Source organism: Spermophilus citellus, assembly GCF_964194105.1.
Source record: "Spermophilus citellus genome assembly, chromosome: 4".
Taxonomy (NCBI): Eukaryota; Metazoa; Chordata; class Mammalia; order Rodentia; family Sciuridae; genus Spermophilus; species Spermophilus citellus.
The window spans coordinates 4683709-4704458 of record NC_138185.1 but is presented as its reverse complement, the minus strand read 5'-3'; the positions used below and the strand labels follow the sequence as shown (position 1 = coordinate 4704458).

Here is a 20750-nt window from a genome sequence, read left to right as displayed (position 1 = left end):
TGTTGCATGCACACGTGTGTGAGGGGCACAGAACAGTTCACAGTTCTTAGCAGATTCCCTCTATGAAGATGGGCCCGTTGGCACAGGAAGATGCCCTTGTTCATCCTCCCCAACCAGTTCCAAGTGAGAGGGCATCCTGGCTGGGAAATGTTCTCCTACTTCAACCGCGATGCACAGAATCTCTCTCTCTCTCTCTCTCTCTCTCTCTCTCTCTCACACACACACACACACACACACACACACACACACACAAGGATGACGGGCTCTGCACCTTCCCAGCATAATCCCACCCCACCAGCCACAGAGTCTGCCTCTGAGAATGAAGCGTGGGTCTATGTGCTAAGCTCTGAGGACATGGTCATTCCCGCTAAGGTCTGAGGACCACTGGGAGGTCCTTGAGAGAAGGATTAGACCAATTCATTCCTCTGTCTCCAGTGCCCAGCACAGAGCCTCCTTCCACGAAGAGGCTCCATAAATGTTTGGTGGATGAATAAATAGGTCATTTCCTCAGCTGTAAAACAGAAGCAACCACAAACATTTCTAAGAGGAAGGACTGGATACGTTAATATTTATGAGAATCCCAGAACCCTGCCTGGCACCTAGTAAGCACTCTATCAGTGAAATATATACATCCGTCCATATGACGGAGGAGAATCCAAGATAAAAAAAATGAACATGATAAAAATTACTGAGTACCTACTGTGTGCCAAGACTGTTAGAGGTCTCAATTCTTTGGATGCTTATACTCTAGTGGGGCAAGACAGAGGACTAATAAGCAAATATGAAAACACCCGTAAAATGCGAACATACATAAAGGAAAGCTGCTCCTAGAGGTTAGAGAATCCAAGTTTATTAGAAACATTCGGACAAAAAAGAAAGCTGTGAAGAGAGGGCCCAGCCCACCCCCACTCCTCTCTGTGTTCTAGAAGACTTCACCAGTTTGTATCCTGCAAACTGGCCTCTTTCCCGTGGGGAGGTCCCGTGGGGACCTGCACTGCGCTGCTGGAGCCGGAAGGGAGCCCTAGTCCTCAGGGCACTGCAGGAGGTCATAGGTCACGTAGCCCACTTGGTCCACCTGGTTCACCTCCTTCTTGGAACTCACTCGCCAGAAGAAGCGGTCCTGACAGAAGTAGGCTTTCTCTGCAGGGGAGAGTCAGGCATGAGAGGGGTGACTCCCACCCCACTCCCACAGACATCTGCAGACACAGGAGCAAGAGCTTTACAATCATCCCTCCTGGCTTTCTAGATTTTTCCAAGATTTTTACATGACACTTCCATCTCCACCACCTGCCTGTGAGATGCTGGAAGGCACTGGCACACAGTAGGTGCTCCCTACACATTTTGTGAATGAACTAGAAAATAAATGAATGGATGGCCTATCTTAATACTCAAAGCAATTCACTCAATATTATTCATTGAGCAAATTCATGTATTCATTCAAAAAATTTTTACTGGAGCTGGGGGTGTGGCTCAGAGGTATACAACTTGACTAGCATGAACAAGACCCTAGCACTGCAAAAAAAAAAAAATTACTGACTCTAATTTTCTTAAAAAATATGAATATGCTTAAAATTATTGAGTACCTACTATGTGCCAAGACTATTGGATGTATTAGAGATATAGCAAAAAACAAAACCAAAAAAATACATATGTATAGGCATGATCTGAATTCTTTTGGTGCTTATACTCTAGTGGCGTAAGTCAGAGGACTAATAAAGAAATATGAAGACAAATGAAATTGGTTCTGACAATGTAGAAAGCTATGGAGGAAATACAAACTCCTGGGCTGGGATTGTGGCTCAGCGGTAGAGTGCTTGCCTAGCACAGGCGGGACCCAGGTTCGATCCTCAGCACCACATAAAAATAAAGGCATTGTGTTGTGTCCATCTACACCAAAAAAATAAATATTAAAAAAAAAAGAAATATAAACTCCTAAGTGAAAAGATAACGAGAGTTCTCTGAGATGGCCTTAACACTGAGATCTGAAGGATGAGAGAGAGGCAGCCTGGTGACAATGTAGGGTTCCAGACAGAGGGAACAGAAGGCACAAAGGCCCTAAGACAGGAATGACCTTGATCTGTTTAAAGAGCAGCGGGCGGAGGTGGAGTACAGGGAATCACAGGAGCAGCAGAGAGGATGGGAACACAGAGGCTTGGAGGGGCAGGGGTCAGATCGTGTAAGTTTCCTTGACCTTGGAATAGGCTGGGGGTCATGCCTGGACCATTCCCCTCCCTACTCTCAGGGAATACACCAAAGGTTATTGGAAACCAATATGGCTTGGATTAAAGTGTTTGTAAAGGAGATAGTAAAAAAAAAAATGCTAGATTCAAAAATGATTTTGTCTGTAAGGGAACAGATCTTGTCAACTGATGGCATAAGAGAAGAAGAAGAGGAGGAGGAGGAGGAGGAGGAGGAGGAGGAGGAGGAGGAGGAGGAAGGAGGAGAAGGAGGAGGAGGAGGAGGAAGGAGGAGGAGGAGGAGGAGAAGGGAGGAGGAGGAGGAGGAGGAAGGAGGAGGAGAAAGAAGAAAGAAGAAAGAAGAAGAAAGTGCAGTAACTCTAGCTCTACTCGTCCCCAACTCACAGATGGGAACGCAGAGGCTCCAAGAGCGGCAGTGGCTTGCCCAGAGACGCCCATCTAGGAGCTGCCTTTTCTCTCACTGTATCCCAGTGGCTGCATAGCTCTTGCATAATTTGGCACCTGAGAGTTGCTGTGTGACAAGGGAACATGCCCCCTTGCAAACCTTACATCCTGTGCTAAAGGGGAAACAGCTTCCTGTTGGGGACGCGGTTATTCTGGGTCCTGGTCCTGACTCTGCTGCTGACTCCCTGTAAGACTTGGGGACGTCTCTGCCTCTACAGAGAGTTAGTCGGTCAGTGCTGGGGCACTTCCCCAATCTCCAGGGACCCTTTTCTTTCTGGTTGAGAATTTGTCCAGTCGCCATCGCAGTGGGGCGAGTGGGGGTGGTGTCTCCTAAAGGGACCCTCTCTGGCTCGCACCGCAGCCTCACCTCGGTATTGAAAGATGTCGTGCGTGTTCAAGGGCACCCCGGGGAACATCTGATCCACCGGAGTGGGGCTCCGGGAATCCACTCTCTGCGTCTTCACGTCGAACCTGCAGCGGGGGGGGGGGGGGGGGGGCGCGAAGGGACGGTGCTGAGCCCGCGGGCGGGCGACGGCGCCCGGGCTCCCCCTGCCGGCGGCCGCGTGGCTCTCACCTCCAGAAGAGATGCCTGCTGAACAGCAGCGCCTTGCCCCCGCCGCGCGGGAGGACCCCGGTGACTTGGGTCACCTCAGAGCCCAGACCCAGCTTGTCCAGACGCCGCGGGCCCAGCACCGACGCTCCCGTGTACACCCACACTTGGCGCCCTGCAGGGGAGAAGGGTCACGTCGGACTGGGCAGGCGGGGCAGGGACGGACGTCCTCCTTGAATGTCCGAGGGGAGAAGCCGGCCAGGCCTTTCCTAGCCCGGCGTGCCCGGAGTCTCGGTAGCCAAGAGGCCCAACAGCTGGGTACCAGTGTGCAAGGGGTGGCGAGCCGCCGGACCCAAATGCCACCCCAGAAAATATGACAATTTGCGGGTACCAGAAGGGGGAGCCCTTTTCCAATCGTGTAATTTTTTATTTAATTAAATTAATTTATTTATTTAGGTGCTAGGAATTAAACTCAAGGGAGCTGTAACTCTGAGCTACATCTCCAGCCTTTTCTTATTTTTTTTTATTTTTAATTTGAGACAGAGTCTCACTAAATTGCTGAGGGCCTCGCTAAATTGCTGAGACTGGCCTGGAACTAGGCCTCCTCCTGCCTCAGCCTCCCCGAGTTGCTGGGATCACAGGGTGCACCTTGGCACCTGGCACTGATGTAGGCTTCACCGGTCACAGTGGGTCTCTTGATCCTCCCCGCCTGGCGCGGGATGAGAGGTGGCGGAGCCAGAGAGCAGAAAACTAACCCGAGAAGAAGAAAATCTTCTTGGAGAGTGGCTCCTCGAAGGCAGAGTCCAGTCGGGCGGGCAACGCGGGCCACGTGTCGGCGATGAGGAAGGGGCCCTGCAGCCGGGGCCCTCTGCCCTCAGAGAATCGCCAATACCGTCTGAGGACGTGAAAAGGGCAGGACAGGGCGCTGAGCACGGAGCCTGGGGCCGGCGGGCGGAGGAGGCGGTCCCTCATCTGCACGTCTGTCACCCCCACCTCCCTGGGTCATCCGCACACCGCCGCCCGCTCACCCGTCCCGGAAGACGTGCAGAGAGTTCCCGATCTCCGCAATGGCGTCGAAAACGTCCACATTGCAGGGACTGTCCACCGGATCCAAAGTCACTGGGGCCTCAGAAGGACCAGCCGTGGGAGGACCTGTAGGGCCAGCTGAAGGGGGGCCTGTAGGGCCAGCTGTGGGGAGCTCTGAGGGGCGGGCGGTGGGGGGTGCGGTGGGGCAGACCGTCGGGGGAGCGGTGGGCTTCGGCTCAGGTGTGGTGGTGGACGGAGGTCTTGGGTCAGGTTCAGGCCGAGAACCTAAAGAGAGACCCTGACTGAGACTCCCCTGCACTCCCGCAGCCCAGCGGAGCCCCGCGCAGGCGCAGCTCTCCTCGCTAGCCTGAGCCGGCTTTCCCCCAGCAGCCGGCAGGCGCTCCCCACGCCCTCGGCTTTCATTCAAGTCATACTTTTCCTGGCCTGGGCCCTGTGCACAGAGGACAGAGGGCTCACCATCCCAAACAGTGCTGAGGGCTTTAGAAACTCACAGGTTAGCCTTTGATCTTAAAAAAAACCAAAAAAAAAAAAACAAAAAACTATGACTTAGATTCTTTTATACCCTCACCTGTTTTTGCTCCTTTCTGTGTGTGTGTGTGTGTGTGTGTGTGTGTGTGTGTGTGTGTAGTGCTGGGAACTGAACCCAGGTCTTTGCACATGACACTCAGCACTGAGCTATACCCCAACCCTCCATATCCCCAATTTTTTAATGAGGAACTAACACTAGATCACGACAATGAAAATATCAAACACACGATGCTTCCTATATGCCACACATCATTCTAACTCATTAAATTTCATGACAGCCCTTTGAGGCAAGTACTAAAATTAACACTTTACAGACAGGAAACTGAGGGGTGAACTGATATACCCAAGGTCACCTGGCTATGAAGTGGCTTGTCTGGCTTTGGAACCATATCTACCTCTCCCTAGAGTGTGGGTTCCTTAGCACCATCTCCAAGCATTGACCAGGCAGCGACTGCTCCCAGGCCCCACCCCAACGGATGCTGAGGTCCTCCCCCTCTGGCATTCCCTGGTCCTGTGGCTGAGCTACCCCATTTCCTCTGCTGCGTCCACCCCTGTCCCGCAGCCTCACCATAGAGATGCTGGATACCCTTCACGTCATCCTCGTGCAGCGGGGAGCCCTCCAGGAACCGATACATGGGGTACATGAGCGCCTCTGGCACGGAAGAGTGATCCAGACCCAGCGCATGACCGAACTCGTGCGCCGCCACAAGGAACAGGCTGTATCCTGGAGGGAAGGAACCTGAGATGTAGCTCCGGGCAGAGCCCCCAGCACTGGCCACCCGACCTCCACTATCGCCCAGGCCACAGCCCCCAGCCTGGAAGCCCCTGAACCATCCCACTCACCTTGGTCTGGGCAGAAGCCCCACTTCTTGTCATTGTCAAAGTTGGAAGTGGTGGCACACCAGAGGCGCCCATCATTGCGGCCATCGCTGGTACAGGTGGAGTACTCCTTGCCCAGGAAGATAAAGGGGAAGATGCACAGCTCCCCGGCAGAGTTGCCCCCAATCACAGTTGCGTCAGCTGGAGAGACCCAGAGTGTTGGTGAGCCAGGGGAGGGGGTCCAATAAAGTGCCAGAGGGGGGCCAAGCAAGGAGCTAGAGGATCTTGGTGGCCTATTTCTAAAGCCTATGGGCGCTATGGAGCACAGCAGAGACCGGCGTCCCCAATGGTCAGGGCCTAGGTCACCAAACCAAGGAAGAGGCCTCAGGCTGAGCAAGGAAAGTCCAAGCCCTGGACTTTTGGCTGGGCAACTGGAAGTTAGGGCGAGGGGACATAGTCATGGTGTGTGGATGAGGAAGGAGTAGAGACAGAATAATGAGTGAAGGAGCCACATTTGAGGAACCGATGCAGGATGGCAGAGGAAGGCTGAATCAGGTAGGCAGATAGGTACCTCGAGTTGGGCAGAAGCCATATAGCTTGTCCTGGTCATAGTTGTCAGTAGTGGCACACCAGCGGTAGCCATCAGAGCGACCTTGGGTGGTGCAGGCAGAGTAGGAATTGCCCTCAAAGATGAATGGAAACACGCAGGGTTTGCCATCTGCATTGCCATGCTGAGTGTAGAGTTCTGGGGAGGTGAGAACCATTTACCTTCTGTGCAACACAGCAAATGCTTTGACCCACCGACCACTTGCAGTCCAACCCTCCTCCCTTCAGTTCAGGAAATTGGGCCCAGAGAGCAGGAGAATGACTTGCAGGCCACACAGCACTGGTGGCAAAGATGGGATTAGAATCTAAGATTCTGGACCTTCAAGGGTAGTGACACCCACATCCCTCGCCTGACCCCTCACTCACTCTCACTGGGGCAGAAGCCGAACTTGCGGTCCGTGTCATAGTTGGCGGTCGTGCTGCACCAAGGAGCGCCGTCGGTGCGGCCGTCTGTGGTGCAGGCGGAGTAGGAGCGGCCCTCAAAGGTGAAGGGGAAGTGACAGGGGGCTCCATTTGCGTTTCCAAAGTGGGTAGGAACCACTGCGGGAAGAGGACTTGAGTCAGGAAGGCTGCTTATGGGCCTGGGAGAAGGGAATGGAGGAGGCGTGTAGGGACACCGGGGCGGCTCCAGATCTCACCGACGCCCTTGCCCAGCGACCACAACTCTTCATCATCGAAGTGGGCATCTCCCTGAATACCGGGGCCAGGAGGAAAGGCGTGTGCCAGAAGCCCGTCCTTCCCGTCGAAGGGATACCCGTCTCCGTGCTCTAAAGACCGCAGAAGGAACCGGAGTCAGCCAAGTATCGCTGGGCAGGTTGTGCGCTGTGCAAGGGCGCGGGACCCAGCGCGGCCCGGAAACCTCCCCGCGCACCGCTTTCCAAGCCTGGCGCGCGCTCTGCACTCCCGCAGGCGGGGGCGCCCTGCGCGCAAGTGGCGGTCAAAGCCACCAGGAAAGCGGGTCCACCGCGGCTCTGCTCTCCTTGGCCCTCCCTCCCATGCCTGGTCCGGGAGTCCTGATTTGCCCCTTCTCACCAGCGACACCAAACTGGATGACGATGTCTGCTTCCCGGCCATACACGCGAGTGAAGGTGAGCGGCGTCACTGCGCTCCACACGGCGAAGGCACGGGCAAAGGCATCGTCGATCACGTCGCGCGGCAAATCTTCTGAGTAGTTTTGGATCCTGTAGGGGAAGGTGGGAGGAAAGAGGTCAGAAGTGAGAGGCTGGAGCAGGACAGCAGCGACACCCCACGTTTCAGAGTCTTCAACGTATGCCTCGTTCCCCGAGGGCATCCCCCTCAGATATCCCCCACCCGGCCGTTTGGGTCCCCACAATGGACCTGACAGAAGTTCCACTCAGAAAGGGAAACTGAGGCTCAGAGTTGGAGCTTTTTGCTCCAGGCCCTACAAGTAGTGGATCCAGGACCTAAGACAGGATGTGATCACCCCAGTACAAACCCGGATCCCGACCCCACCCTGGTCACCCACTCTGACCCCAACCGCTCACCAGTATGTGATGTTGTGGTGGTGCCACTTGAGATCACCCTCAAATGTTTGAAATTTGCCCAGATCTGGGACACCGCAGCGTGGGGTTCGCATGGCCTTCAGGGTGGCGCTGTCCAGCTGACCAGTCTGGGGCAGGGACAGCCGCTTCTGCAGAAGCAGCAGTGCTGGGCGCAGGGACAGTGCATCCATGTGCATCTCAGCCACACGAGTGTAACCGTAGCGGAACAGGTATTCCTGAGGATGGAGAGCAGAGACATCCCAGAGCCCAGCCCCTTTCTCTGCTCTTCTGGCCCAGGACTTGTCTCTCGGGTGCTCAAGGGTGATCAGTAAGGCATTATATCCAGGACACTAGTGCTGCCCATTCAAGAATCCACCTCCTGCAGACACCCTCAGCTCCTTCCCACCCCTGGGCACTGCTCTCCCTAGGACCCCTGGGGCTTACCCTTGTTCACTCCCAATTCTTGACCACTCCAGAATCCTCCAGTGTCCCATCCCCCACACCATCTTCCATTGCCCACCAGCAACCCCCATTTTCTGTTATCTGCTCTGAACATCGCAGACCCCAGTGCCTCACCCCAGACACCTCTGTTCCCCATCATCCCAAGACGTCCCTGAACATCTCTGAGGCCCCATGCCCCCTTTGGTCCACTGCATACCTTCCTGGCCAGCCCTCCCCCACTCTCCGTGGGGGTGTTTGCTTACCTGTGCCAGCTGCATATCAGTGAGATTGGTGGTTCTCAGGTCTCTGGGGAAGACCACAAAGGCGGGCTGGCGCTGTGCAGGTGCGGCAGAGCAACATCCCAGCACCAGGAGTGCCAGGACCAGGGGCTGCCGGGATCTCATGGTGAGGGTAGCCGTGTCTGGCTGCAGCTGTCCTAGCAGGGGCTTTAAAGAGTTGCCACTAACTGAATCAGTGACCCTGCCCCGCCCCTCCAGGCAAGTGCTGACTCAGGGTGTGTGTGTGTGTGGGTGTGTGTGTGTGTATGTGTGTCCGCTGAGCAGCCCCAGCTCTAGAAGGCAAAGAAAGGTCTTACACCACTCCTCCTGTCCCCCCCTGCCACAGCTCCACTGCAGAGTCAGGCAGGACCCCAGACCCGCAGGAAACCGCAGGCGCTCCGGGGAGGGGTTGGTTTTGCAAACTGCAGAGTTTGTGGGAAAGGGAGGGAGGGGGTGGACTCCCCCAGCCCTCAATCTAAAGGCCTCAAGTGGTCAGCCACAGAACCTCCTTCCCCAGGCTCCTTGTCCAGACTCCTTGAGATCCCCAGCCCACCTCTGTCCATCTGCTGCCTCCCCTCCTTGGATTTCAGTCCCACCTCTGCCATTTTCCAACCATGTGGCCTTGGCCAGAGTCCCATCTTGGCCAGAGTCCCATCTTAGCCCCTCCCCACACTCCGGGCTCTGTGCTCTCATCTCCTCCCTGAAAACCTGTCTGGACTTGGCTTCCTCTCCCATCTGGGGGCGGAAAGTCTGGGTTCTGGAGGCACGACCTGGGGGGATTTCTCCTGGGGAACCCCGGGTGCTCAGGATAGTAAAGGAAGCCTTTATGCTTCTGCAAACCAGCAGTGTTGGCTGTATTCTTCTTTCAGGGCCTCCGGCAAATGTCCTCACCACGCTGAATTTGTTTCCTCAGCGGTAAAAAATGGACTTTTGGTCCCTAAACTGATGTGCAGATAAATAAGATCAAATACATACAATGCTTAGTACCGAGTACATTTTAAGTCCCCAGTAGATGGTGGTGATTTTTAATTACAGAGGCCAAGACCAGGATTGTGACCGGGAATGAGAACACTAGGGTCTTTGGATCTGTGCCCACCCTGTGACCTGGGTAAGTGCCTTCCCACTTCTGGCTTTGGATTCTGACCGCCCTTTCCCTTGGCAGTCCTGCTCCATCCAGGGAAGGCTTCCGCACCAATAATCACTTCTCCAGTACCCAGAAGCCTCCCTCCCTCCCTTCCAGCCAGCCAGCCAATGTGGGGCAGGGCCTATATTTTTTGCCTTCTCCAAGGCCTTATTTGGGAAAAACAACAATAACAATTCAAACGGGCTAACCAAGCAGGCGTGGGTGGTATGATGCCAGCGACTTGGGGAGCTGAGGCAGAAAGATAGCAAGTTTGAGGTCAGCTTGGGCAATTTAGCAAGACCCTTCTCAAAATAAAAAATAAAAAGGGCTGGGGTGTAGCTCAGTGGTAGAGTGCCCCTAGGTTCAATTCTCAGTACCAATCTATTCATTAATTCATAAAAGTGTCTAGTAGCCAGGTGTGGGGGCACACACCTATAATCTTAGCCACTCAGGAGGCTGAGGCAAATTCAAGCCCAGCCTTGGCAACCTATTGAGACCCCGTCTCCCAATAAAAAAATTTAAAAATGGCTGGGGGTATACTCAGTGGCAGAGCCCCTCTGGGTTCGGTCTCTAGTACCACAAATACATTACCTAGCAGGTGTCAGGCATTTTACATACACCTCATAAATGAGGTTGTGAGACAGGAAAACAGAACCTCTGAAGTTTCCCATTTAATGAGAATTTGCTTTGGAGTTATGCAGTCCTGGACTTCAGCGCCAGCTCTGCTACTTTCCAGCTCTGTGATCTTGGGCAAGTCACTTGACCTCCACGTCATATCAATGCATTCTTTGAGGCTGACTGTGTTGAGCACAGTGGTAAGCTCTCTGCGGGCTTCTCTGTTCATTCCCACCGTCCATGAGGTAGGTTTGATGAGCAACCTCTCCTATTCAGAGGAGGGAACTGAGGCTCGGACAGTTAAGGAACTTGCTTGTGGCCACACAGCAAGTTAATACCCAGAGTCAGGACTCAAGCCATGGGCCGCCTCCTTCAGAGGCTTTCCATCTTTAGTAGGAGTAGTAGGGATTGAACCCCCAGAGGTATCTCGCCACTGAACCACATTCCCAGATCCTTGTTTTTCCTTTCTTTTCCTTGGTACTAGGGATTGAACTCAGAGTCACTTGATCACTGAGCCACTTCCCCAGCCCTATTTTGTATTTTATTTAGGGACAGAGTTTCAATGAATTGCTCAGCACCTTGCTCTTGCTGAGGCTGGCTTTGAACTTGCTTCCTCAGCCTCCTAAGCCATTGGGATTATAGGCATGCACCACATGCCCAGCCCCAGCCCCATCCCCTTAAAAAAAAGTTTGTTTTTTCTTTTCCAATTCTGAGATGGGGTCTTGTCTTGTTAAGCTGCTTAAGGCCTCACTGAATTGCTGAGGCTGATCTTGAACTTGTGGACCCTCCTGCCTCGGCCTCAGTTGCTGGGATCACAGACATAGACCACTGCACTTGGCTCGTGTTTATTATCATTTACAGGGAACTGAGATGACCAGAATGCAGACAGGGACAAAGGGTGGACTAGTGGGGTGCCTTCAGCCTGGACCCTTCTCCTTTGATAATCTGCTGCCCATTGAAGACAACAGAGGGGCCTCCAGCATCTGAGAGATCCGAAGACGGAGGACCCAGGAGAACTATAGTTTTAACTTGGGGGTATGAAGTCAAAGACCAGCATGATTTTTGGAGATGGAAACACAGTGAAAGATCCTCCAATGTGAAGGGTCTTCCCCTGGGTAGCAGGCATAGGCTTTAGAAGAAGTCATGAGCTACAGCCAATTTGCCATCGATTGCACAAAATAAGTCCTATGTATGCATGCATGCCATATTTCTCAAACTTGGCTCTCTTGATGTTTGGGGCTGGATCATTCTGCTTTGAGGGGCTGCCCTGTGCGCTGTAGGACGTGGACCAGCATCCTCAGCCCCTCTTCCTACTAGATGCCAGTAGCACCTCCCCCTGCCAGTTGTGACAACCAGAAATGTTGCCAAACATTGCCAAATGTCCCCTGGGTAAGAGGGAGGGGCTGAACCACTGGTATAAATTGATTTTTGAAATAAAGAATCCAAAAATTTTCATTAGATACTCAAACTATTGGTGATGACCCTCAAACCCTTAAATACTATTCACACGATAAACACTTGTTGAGTTTTATGGGCCAGACATTGTTCTAAAAATTGGGACTACAGTAGTGACCAAGCTCGCCTCGGTCCCTTACTTATGGAGATGAGAGTCCAGTGGAGGAGAATTCGAATGAGTAACTATCAGAGAGACAAGCATCCTAAAGGGTTGTGACTTTATCTACTCCAATTACCTGTGTAGATGAGGAAACTGAGGGCCAAGTGGTTGCAGAGCAAGCAGGGGACAGTATGTAGGACAGTAAGGAGCAGAGGGCAAGAGCCCACACTGCAGAGCTGCGTTGCCTAAATCCAAACCTCAGCTCTCCCACTAACATGCCGCATCACCTGAGCGACTGGCAGAACTTAGCAGTGCCCCTCAGTCCCCATCTGTTAAGGGGGTAATAATAGTACTGCCCTCATGGGTCTGCCGTAAGGATCAAGGGTTAACACTTACAAAGTGCCTGGCACGGGGTACTAAGTGCCTGCTGCCGCTCTGATTGTGACTGCCTTCAGGACAGTCACAACTGGGCAGCAAGGGCAGAGTCCAGCCAGGACCCCAGAGCTTGATTCCTGGAGTTCGTCCAAGCAGGAGCCCGCTTCTCCTCATCCCCCAACTTCCTCCTTACCCCCCCCCCGCCTCCCAGTTCCCCAGCCCCCATCAAGGGGAACTTGGGGGAAGCTTGGCTTTCAACACAGCAATGGCAGGAAGTGGTTCTGGTTACCACATCCCCTTCCCCACTTCCCCAGTCCCTCCTTCCAGAACCACAACAGAGTTTAGCCAAGGCCCCAGGAGAGGAGGCAGAGAGCAGGATGCACCCCTGAGCGGCCCCCAACTATCCTGACCCCCTGTCCGGACTCCTAAGTTGCACTTTAAACCCCTCCCTCAGGTGGAGGCCCCATCAGGATGGGGAGGGGGCTGATCCTGGATCCCTGAGTCACCAGCTGGATGACACAGCGCTGCAGACAGCTATTAATAACTCAAGGCCCCCAGACTGGGCTCAGCCAGGGGATGAGGCATCTCTCCTCCTGCCTGGGATGGGGAACTCCAAGCCTGTCTCTCCTAAGCCTGACAGAGAAGGGGGGCTATGCCCCACAGGCCTTGGCAGGATGTAGGGGAGACACTCCCCCTGTCTGGGATGAAACATAAAGGTGTGTATCTACAGGCTTTGCTCCAGGGGAAAGCATCACTCAATACCTGCCTCCCCATAGCCACAGTCACACCTACCCCCTCTAGCCCCAGGGTTTGGCCATTCCCAGGCTGACTCTTAGAGTCCCTACTGATACCGAGTCATGCTCCTACTTACCTGTGAGCACCTTCAGTAGAGAAGTCAGAGCACAGACTTAAAAATCAGACTCCTGGGGTTCAAATTCTGGCTCCTGCCATTAACTGGCTGTGTGACCTTAGGCAAGTCACTTTGCCTCACTCTGCCTCCATTTCCTCATCTGTAAAGTCGGGGTGAAGCATGTGCACAGTATATGCACACACACATGGCCCTGGGTTCATTCCCTAGCACCAAAAATAATAAATCAAATGAGGGAAACAGTCCTCACTTGAAAGGATTGGAATGGGGATTAAATGAGATTATGCATTACAGGTTTTTAGCACACTCCCAAGCACAGAATAGGTATGCATGGAAGAAAAAAGCAAACCGCACGTGAGCTTCGAGCTTCGCGATTCTTTAGCCTAGGATGCTCGCTTTGACTTCACAAATTAGCATTCAGGCTTCCACCTTACTGGTGAGGAGACCGAGGCTCAGGGACTTGCTGAAGTGCACACACCTAGCAAGGGACAAACTTGGGAGTCAACCCAGATCTGACAACAGCCTCCTGATCCTCCCACCACAGATTCTGTGTATATCCTTAGCTATCTCAGTCTGCGGTAATTCTAAATCAATGGATCTGGCTGACACGTGACAGATTCTTCCGGAGCTGTCATGTGCCCCATAACATCTGGTTTGCCCCTGTGGTAGATCCTCTCAAGGTCCTGTTTGAATCTGAACTTTTAGAACCCTTGGAATTCACAGAAGGCTGTGATCGTGAACCATTTTCCAGGTGATAGAGGCTCAGAGAAGTGCTGTAAGTTGCTCATTGTCACACAGCTGTGAGTGACAGAGCTCTGCCTAGGCCTTCTGACTCCAAATCCCGTGCTAAGATCAGGTCACTGGCTCTGGCAAGAAGGAAGTCAGTGGGGGAAGCCACGTGGGGCCAGGAGGGTGTCACTCAGAAGCCAGGCTGGGGGATTGGGCCTAGGAACCAACAGAGGGAACCCAGCATTGTCGGGGCTCAGAAGAAAAGAAAGAAAGGGGGGTAAAACAGGTGGGCGAACTAGAAGAGTCAGGTAGCGGAAGGGGCAGGGAACAGTCGGTGCAGTGGAGTCCCGTTAAGGCCAGAGGGTCTTGTCCCCGGGAGAGAGCTGAAGGGCCTGGGGGGAGGCAGAGGAGGCGCCACTGGATTGCCCACCAGCAGGTAGGAATATGTCTGGAGCCCCAGCCAAGCAGGTGCCACCCCAAAACCACATTTACATAGTTGATTTTGATATTTGGAAAAAAAATCTTCAATGTGACCAGAGTCCAAAATCAACGGCCAGGTGGACTTCCCCATAGGGTCATTGTTTCACTCTGGATGACACCTGGAGAAGGACACCATATTGCCAGTGACCACAGCCCCTAAAGGTCTAAATCTAGTCCTTTAGATTTATCCTCCCAACACCCAAGGCTGAACATTCAGGGTGGCTCGTCCCTGCTGGGGGAGTGAATGGGCAGAGCCTGGCAGAAGGTTCAGGAAGGTGGGTGCACACGGAGCGATGGGAACAGCTCACCCCTGTGACCAGCCCAAGGGACCGCCTGCTCTTGGCAGGGCACACTTCCCTGTGTTCCTTCAGCTGGGTGTTGTCCCATGTGGTCTCTGGACCCCAGCGGCAGCAGTACTTGGGAACCTGTGAAAATGCAGGTCTTGCTAATGTGATGGCTCAGGCTTCGGCTCAGGGAGGCTGAGGCTAGTTTGAGGCCAGCTTCAGCAACTTAGTGAGACCCTGTCTCAAAATTAAAAATAAAAAGTGGGGCTGGGATTGTGGCTCAGAGGTAGAGCACTCGCCTAGCACTGGCGGGACCCGGGTTCGATCCTCAGCACCACATAAAAATAAAGGCATTGTGTTGTGTCCATCTACACCAAGAAATAATATTTTGAAAAATAATAATAAAAAATTAATTAAAAGTGCTGGGGAGTTAACTCAGTGGTAAAGCACCTCTGGGTTCAATCCCCTGTACAAAAGAAAGAAAGGGGGAGGGAGGGAGGGGAAGGAAGGAAGGAAGGAAGGAAGGAAGGAAGGAAGGAAGGGAGGGAGGGAGGGAGGGAGGGAGGGAGAGAGAGAAGGAAAGAAAGAAAAGAAATGCAAATCTCCAGCTCCCACCCCAGAAGGATTGCATCGGAAGCTCTGGGGTGGCACCAGCAATCTTTCCAAGCCTGCCAAGTGACTCTGATGCGGGCTCACGTTGAGACCTCTGTTTGAAACCTCTCAGTTTCACTCCTACACTGAGAGAGAGGGTTTCTTAACCCATTGGTTACTCAATTTCCAGACGAGGAAACTGAGGCTCAGAGAGACAAAGTCACATAACAGTGAAAAATTCAGGGGGCCTTTCTGACTATAAAGCAGAGACACCTTACCACAACATTAGAACTGGAGTGACATTCTAATATTTAACACCCAGAACCTCAGGAGTCCTGACCACTCAGAACTGATGTGGTGCAGGGGTTCAGGGACAGGGCACAGGGCTAGAACACGGGGCACTCTAAAGTTCAAAGCAGCACCTATTGCAGATGAGTAGGGCAACAGTACTCTATTTTATAATGGCTGCTGCTGTACTCGAGTGTGCCAGATGCACGCTAGTGCTGACTATAGAAGCTTCGGAAGCCTACACTGGCTAGTGGGCCTGGAGCTCAATATAACCCCAAACAGGGGACAGGTATAGCAAGGGTCTTATGGGACACATTAACTGTTGAGCAAGCCTTCTCAGATTTGGCTGTACATTGGAATTACCTGGAATTTTTTTCTTTCTTTCTTTCTTTTCTTTTTTTCCCTTTTTTTTTTTTTTTTGCAGTGCTAAGGCTGGAACCGGGGACCATGCGGGTGAATGTACGAGGCGACGCTCTACTACTGAACTGCATTCCCAGCACCCAACCTGGGGTTCTCCCTTGTCTAGCTGGGCCTGGGTTTCTGACTACGTTGGTCTTGGGATTTTCTCAAGAAGCTTCACTGATTCTGACAGGGAGCCAGGGTTGAGAACACAGCTCTAGGGAGACCCCTGGAACGTGAAAGAGACTCCCCATTAGGAGCCTCTGGGGGCTGCAGTAATAGCTCAGTGGTCGAGCACTTGCCTGGCATGCATGAGGCACTGGGGTCTGATGCTCAGCACCACATAAAAATAGATAAATAAAACAAAGGTATTGTGTCCATCTACAACTAAAAAAGAGAGGTTTGTCTCAGTATTTGTCAAGGCTGGGGACTTTGGGGGGATAAAAAGAGATTCTCAATGGATTCTGATTCAGCCATCAGTGGGGTCCGGAAGAGGCTGTTAGCAAGATCCCTGGTTTAGAAACCCCAACAGCGACAGCTCCCAGAGAGGTTCAGAGATTCACACCCTCTCCCGCCCCACCCCCAGCAGAGCTGAAGCAGTTGAAAACATTTGGCCAGGAAGTATCCAGAACCAATTTCCACTGCTCTTCCTTCCCCTGTGCTGCAAAGACTTGCTTCAAAGAGCACGGTCCAAGGGCCCAGGACGCCCTCCGGGAGAGCCATCTCCGCGGCTGCTGCAGAGCCGGGCTGTGGCCGGCTGGGCCAGCTCTGTCTGTCGCTCTGCCCCTTCATCCTGGGACTCCCTCCTCGAGCTGCGATCTGCATACATTTGCATACTGAGTTCCAGCGCTCCCCCCACCCCTGGGGCAGGTTAGGACAAAATAAAAGGAATGTACTCCCACAGCCTGCTGAGATGGGTCCAGCCTGCACTTCCCACAGCCCGGGACTGGATACACCTGAAGCCGGGGCGGGATGAAGGGAGGGTGGCACAGGCCCTGCGTGGGGGCAGCAGGAGGGCGGGCAGAAGGGAGGCACTGAAACCTGCGCGGGGTGGGGGACAGGTCTGGAAGCTGCAGTTGTAGCCCAGCTCCGGCTGAGGGGCGAGCCCGACTTCTCCAGGGGAGAAAGACGGAAAGGCCGCAGAGGGTGTGGGACCTCCCCTCTCAGGGCTGTGGGTGGGATTCCTCACAGCCACCTAAAGCCTGCCGTGGAGACCACCAGCGCGGCTCTCCCAGCTCCAACTGGGGGTTCTCCGAGGACGCCAGTCAAGTGACACCTGGGGCTGTAAAGGTGCTGGGCTGTGGGTCTGGCAGACCTGGATTTGAATGGTGTGGCCCTAGGTCAATAATTGGCCCTCTCTAAGCCTCTGTTTCTTCATCTTTATAAAAGAGTAGTAAGCCAAGCCCGGTGGCGCACACCTGTAACCCCAGCAGCTTGGGAGGGAGTCTGAGGCAGGAGGATCACAAGTTCAAGGCCAGCCTGCAACTTAGAGACACCCTGACTCAAGATAAGAAATAAAAAGGGCTGTGGATGGAGCCTGGTGTTAGAGTGCTCCTGGGTTCAAAACCCAGCACTGAAATAAATAAGTAAAGTAATAGCTCATTACATGGTGAGGGGAGTCATAACTACATTTGGTTACTCAATAACTGAACATCCTCCCCAGGCCTCTCTGAGGCTGGGAGGGAATACGAACAGGTGCCCCGCGTGGTGGCACACGTCTGTAATCCCAGCAATTTGGTGGGGGAGTCTGAGGCGGGAGAGTTCAAAGCCAGCCTCAGCAACAGCGAGGCGCTAAGCAACTCAGTGAGACCCTGTCTCTAAATAAAATACAAAATAGGGCTGGGGACCTGGCTCAGGGGTTGAGTCCCCTGAGTTCAATCCCTTGTATATAAAAAAGAAAAAAAAAACTTCAATAGCTCTAAGCAGTGGCATGAGTCTGTATTCTCAGCTTCTTCAGAGGCTGAGGCAAGAGGGTGGCTTGGGCACAAGACTTTGAGACCAGCCTGGGCAACACAGCAAGACCCCAGCTCAACATCCAAGAAAAAGGAGAAGAAACAAAGCAAGCTTAATGGCTCCAAAACAATCATTTCTCGTGACTGTGCCCACTGTCCTACATGTCAGGGTTGAGTAGACCACAGCACACCCGTTCCTCTGCTCCCTGGGCGTCAATCGGTGGCCGGGGGTTGGCTGGGAGGTCCCTGGTTTCCATTCATATTCTGGGTGTGGTCATCACTTTCTATTTTCTCTAGTACATGATGCTTTGATATCTTGGGGCCTGGCAGACGGAGGGGAGGACTAGGGGTTAGAATGACCCAGGGTCGCTAGTTCCCAGAGAGAGCAACAACTTGCCTATGAACACCCCTTTGATACTCCAGCCTCCAGTCCTGAGCCCACGTCCTCCAGGCCTCCTTTTTTTTTTTTTTTTTTTTTGGTAATATTTATTTTTTAGTTGTAGTCGGGGCACAATGTCTTTATTTATTCATCTTTATGTGGTGCTGAGTGAGGACCAAAACCAGGGCCTCACATGCACGTGCTAGGCAAGCGCTCTGCCGCTGAGCCTCAACCCCAGCCCTCCAGGCCTTCCCAATCATCCAGGCCAGCAGCTGGGGATGTGGCTCAAGCGGTGGCGCCTCGCCTGGCATGCGTGCGGCCCGGGTTTGATCCTCAGCACCACATACCAACAAAGATGTTATGTCCGCCAAGAACTAAAAAATAAATATTAAAAATTCTCTGTCTTCCTCTCTTACTCTTAAAAAAAAAATCATCCAGGCCAGGTACTGGACAACTAGATCCACTACTATAATCAGAGCCCCGTGAAGTTAATCAAGTGTGCCAGTCCTAACCTGCCTTGCCCACCTGTTCCTTTCCACCAAAAGCACACTAAAGGCTCTGAGCCCTGTTGTCCTCTCCCATCTCTGCCTCCTGACTCACCTTGGTACCATGTGGCCCTGGGTGGTATGGCACCCCCTCCCACTTGAGAACTATGGGTAACAATCTGGCCAGGACAGTCTTCTTGAGCTATTGCCTAACCACACCTGAAGAAAACCAAAATCCCAGGTATATTTTCCAGCACTGGGGTCTGGCGGGACCAACGGGAAGGCCAGGCTCCCCTGGACCTCCGCGTGCTCTCAGGCTCTGTGTGAACTCTCAGACCAAGGCAGAAGCTGCCAGTTCCCTTAAAGTCTGGACCTGGAACTGGCACAGGGTCATTGCCACTGCATTTCATTGGCCAAAGCAGTCATAGGCACCAGGAGAAAAGTAGAGCCCAATTCTCTCTCTTTTTTTTTTTTAAGAGAGAGTGAGAGACAGAGAGAGAGAGAGAGAGAGAGAGAGAGAGAGAATTTTTTAAAAATTTTTTAATATTTATTTTTTAGTTTTTCGGTAGACACAACATCTTTATTTTATGTGGTGCTGAGGATCGAACCCAGGGCCCTGCGCATGCCAGGCAAGTGCGTTACCGCTTGAGCCACATCCCCAGCCCAAGAGAGAATTTTTTAATCTTTATTTTTCTGCGGGCACAACATCTTTGTTGGTATGTGGTGCTGAGGATCAAACCCGGGCCGCACGCATGCCAGGCGAGCGCGCTACCGCTTGAGCCACATCCCCAGCCCCTAGAGCCCAATTCTCTATGGGAAGAGTGTCCCGGACATGCAGCCATCTTACTCAGCCAGGGAGGAGCGGTGACCTTCCATTAGACATGTGTGGTCCTCTGGATGCGGACATGTGATGAGTTTTGGCTTTAGTATGCTCCCACCTAGAACCTTGAATCCCAGGAGACTCACAAGCAGGAGGTGGCACTGAGAGAGAGCCCAGCAGCCCTGGGAGTCCTCCCAGGCACCCTGCAGCATGTTCCCGACATGCTCGCTGTCGACCAGCCGGCCTGGATTCCAGCTCACTTTCCAAGTCTAGCCTGGAGCCTTCACATCACGGCTAGGAGACCCCAAAATCTCTTTAGTACATTACATTTTACTTAAGTTAGTTGGAACCAGTTTTGATTGCTGTACCCCAGGGCCCCAATTGACAACCCGGAAGGCCTGGCTGCATTGCTAGTCCCACCAGCCTCACCTCCTCCAGCCTCAGTGAGAGCACCTCCCAGAGGTCCTACAGGTACTTCCACTGCAGCCTGGCCCAAGTCCACTCTTCCACAGCCCTGCTGCTCTGTCTGGGTCACCCCTTCTGCTGTCTACTCACAGTACCTTTGTTTCCTAAGTCATCCTGACTTAAAACTACCTGCATTTAGCCAGTTGCAATGGTGCACACCTGTAATCCCAGTGACCCAGGAGGTGGAGGCAGGAGGAAGGAAAGTTCCAGACCATCCTCTGCAACTTAGCAAGACCCTGTCTCAAGAAAGAAGAAGGACTGGGGATGGGATATAGCTCAATGGTAGAGCACCCCTAGGTTCAATCTCCAGTACAAACAAACAAACAAAAAGGAGCTGAACTCTGTGCATGTAACCCCACAGATCCCTCCCCCTCCACATCATTTAAGTAGTTGATAACCTGGACAATTTCATAAATGCTTCCCCTCTGAAGGTGTTAGTTAGCTAGGACTGCAGTAACAACAACAAACCCCCGCCAAAGACTGGGGGATTTCAGCAGCAGAAAGTTATTTCCTCAGCATTCTGGAGAGTTGAAGTTCAAGACCACGGTGCTGGCCTGGGTCGGCTTCTTCTACAGCCTCCCTCCTTATTTGGTAGACAGCAATCTCCTCCCTGTGTCTCATGTTGTCTTCCTTGTGTGCATCTGTCTGTGTCCTAATTTCCTCCTCTTAGGACATCAGTCATATTGGATTAGTGACCAGCCTAGTGACTTCCTTTTAACTTAATTACCTATTTAAAGACCCTATCTCTAAATGCAGCCCTGTTCTGAGGTGCTGGGGGTTAAACCTTTAACATTTGAATTTGGTCCAGCTTATTACACTTCCTTCCTCTGTGCTCTTGCGGCCTCTGTCTGAGCACCCTCCCTACCACTCCTCTCCTGTTACTGCAATAGCTCAGGCCCATAGCACCCATCACCCACACTCCCAGATTC

At 52.8% G+C, this 20750-nt stretch overlaps 1 protein-coding gene across 1 annotated transcript; it reads right to left on the bottom strand.

The window, feature by feature from the left end:
* Positions 1-842: 842 nt before the first annotated feature.
* Positions 843-8584, bottom strand: MMP9 (matrix metallopeptidase 9). The gene is made up of 13 exons (XM_081291960.1): positions 8399-8584; positions 7698-7930; positions 7225-7373; positions 6831-6959; positions 6559-6732; positions 6158-6331; positions 5611-5787; positions 5336-5491; positions 4221-4503; positions 3948-4087; positions 3217-3367; positions 3010-3113; positions 843-1140 (listed from the first exon to the last, which is right to left on the bottom strand). The coding sequence occupies exons 1-13, from the start codon at positions 8537-8539 to the stop codon at positions 1022-1024; spliced, it is 2130 nt and encodes a 709-aa protein (XP_081148086.1). The 5' UTR covers positions 8540-8584; the 3' UTR covers positions 843-1021.
* Positions 8585-20750: the final 12166 nt, after the last annotated feature.

What these genes read in the sequence shown, in the direction of transcription:
- MMP9 (XM_081291960.1), bottom strand. Translation starts at nt 8,539, where the DNA reads ATGAGATCCCGGCAGCCCCTGGTCCTGGCACTCCTGGTGCTGGGATGT. An exon ending in GGGCTTCTGCCCAGACCAAG is followed by an intron (nt 5,492 to 5,610) that starts GTGAGTGGGATG and finishes CCTTCCCTCCAG; the next exon opens with GATACAGCCTGTTCCTTGTG. An exon ending in CTGCACGTCTTCCGGGACGG is followed by an intron (nt 4,088 to 4,220) that starts GTGAGCGGGCGG and finishes TCACGTCCTCAG; the next exon opens with ACGGTATTGGCGATTCTCTG.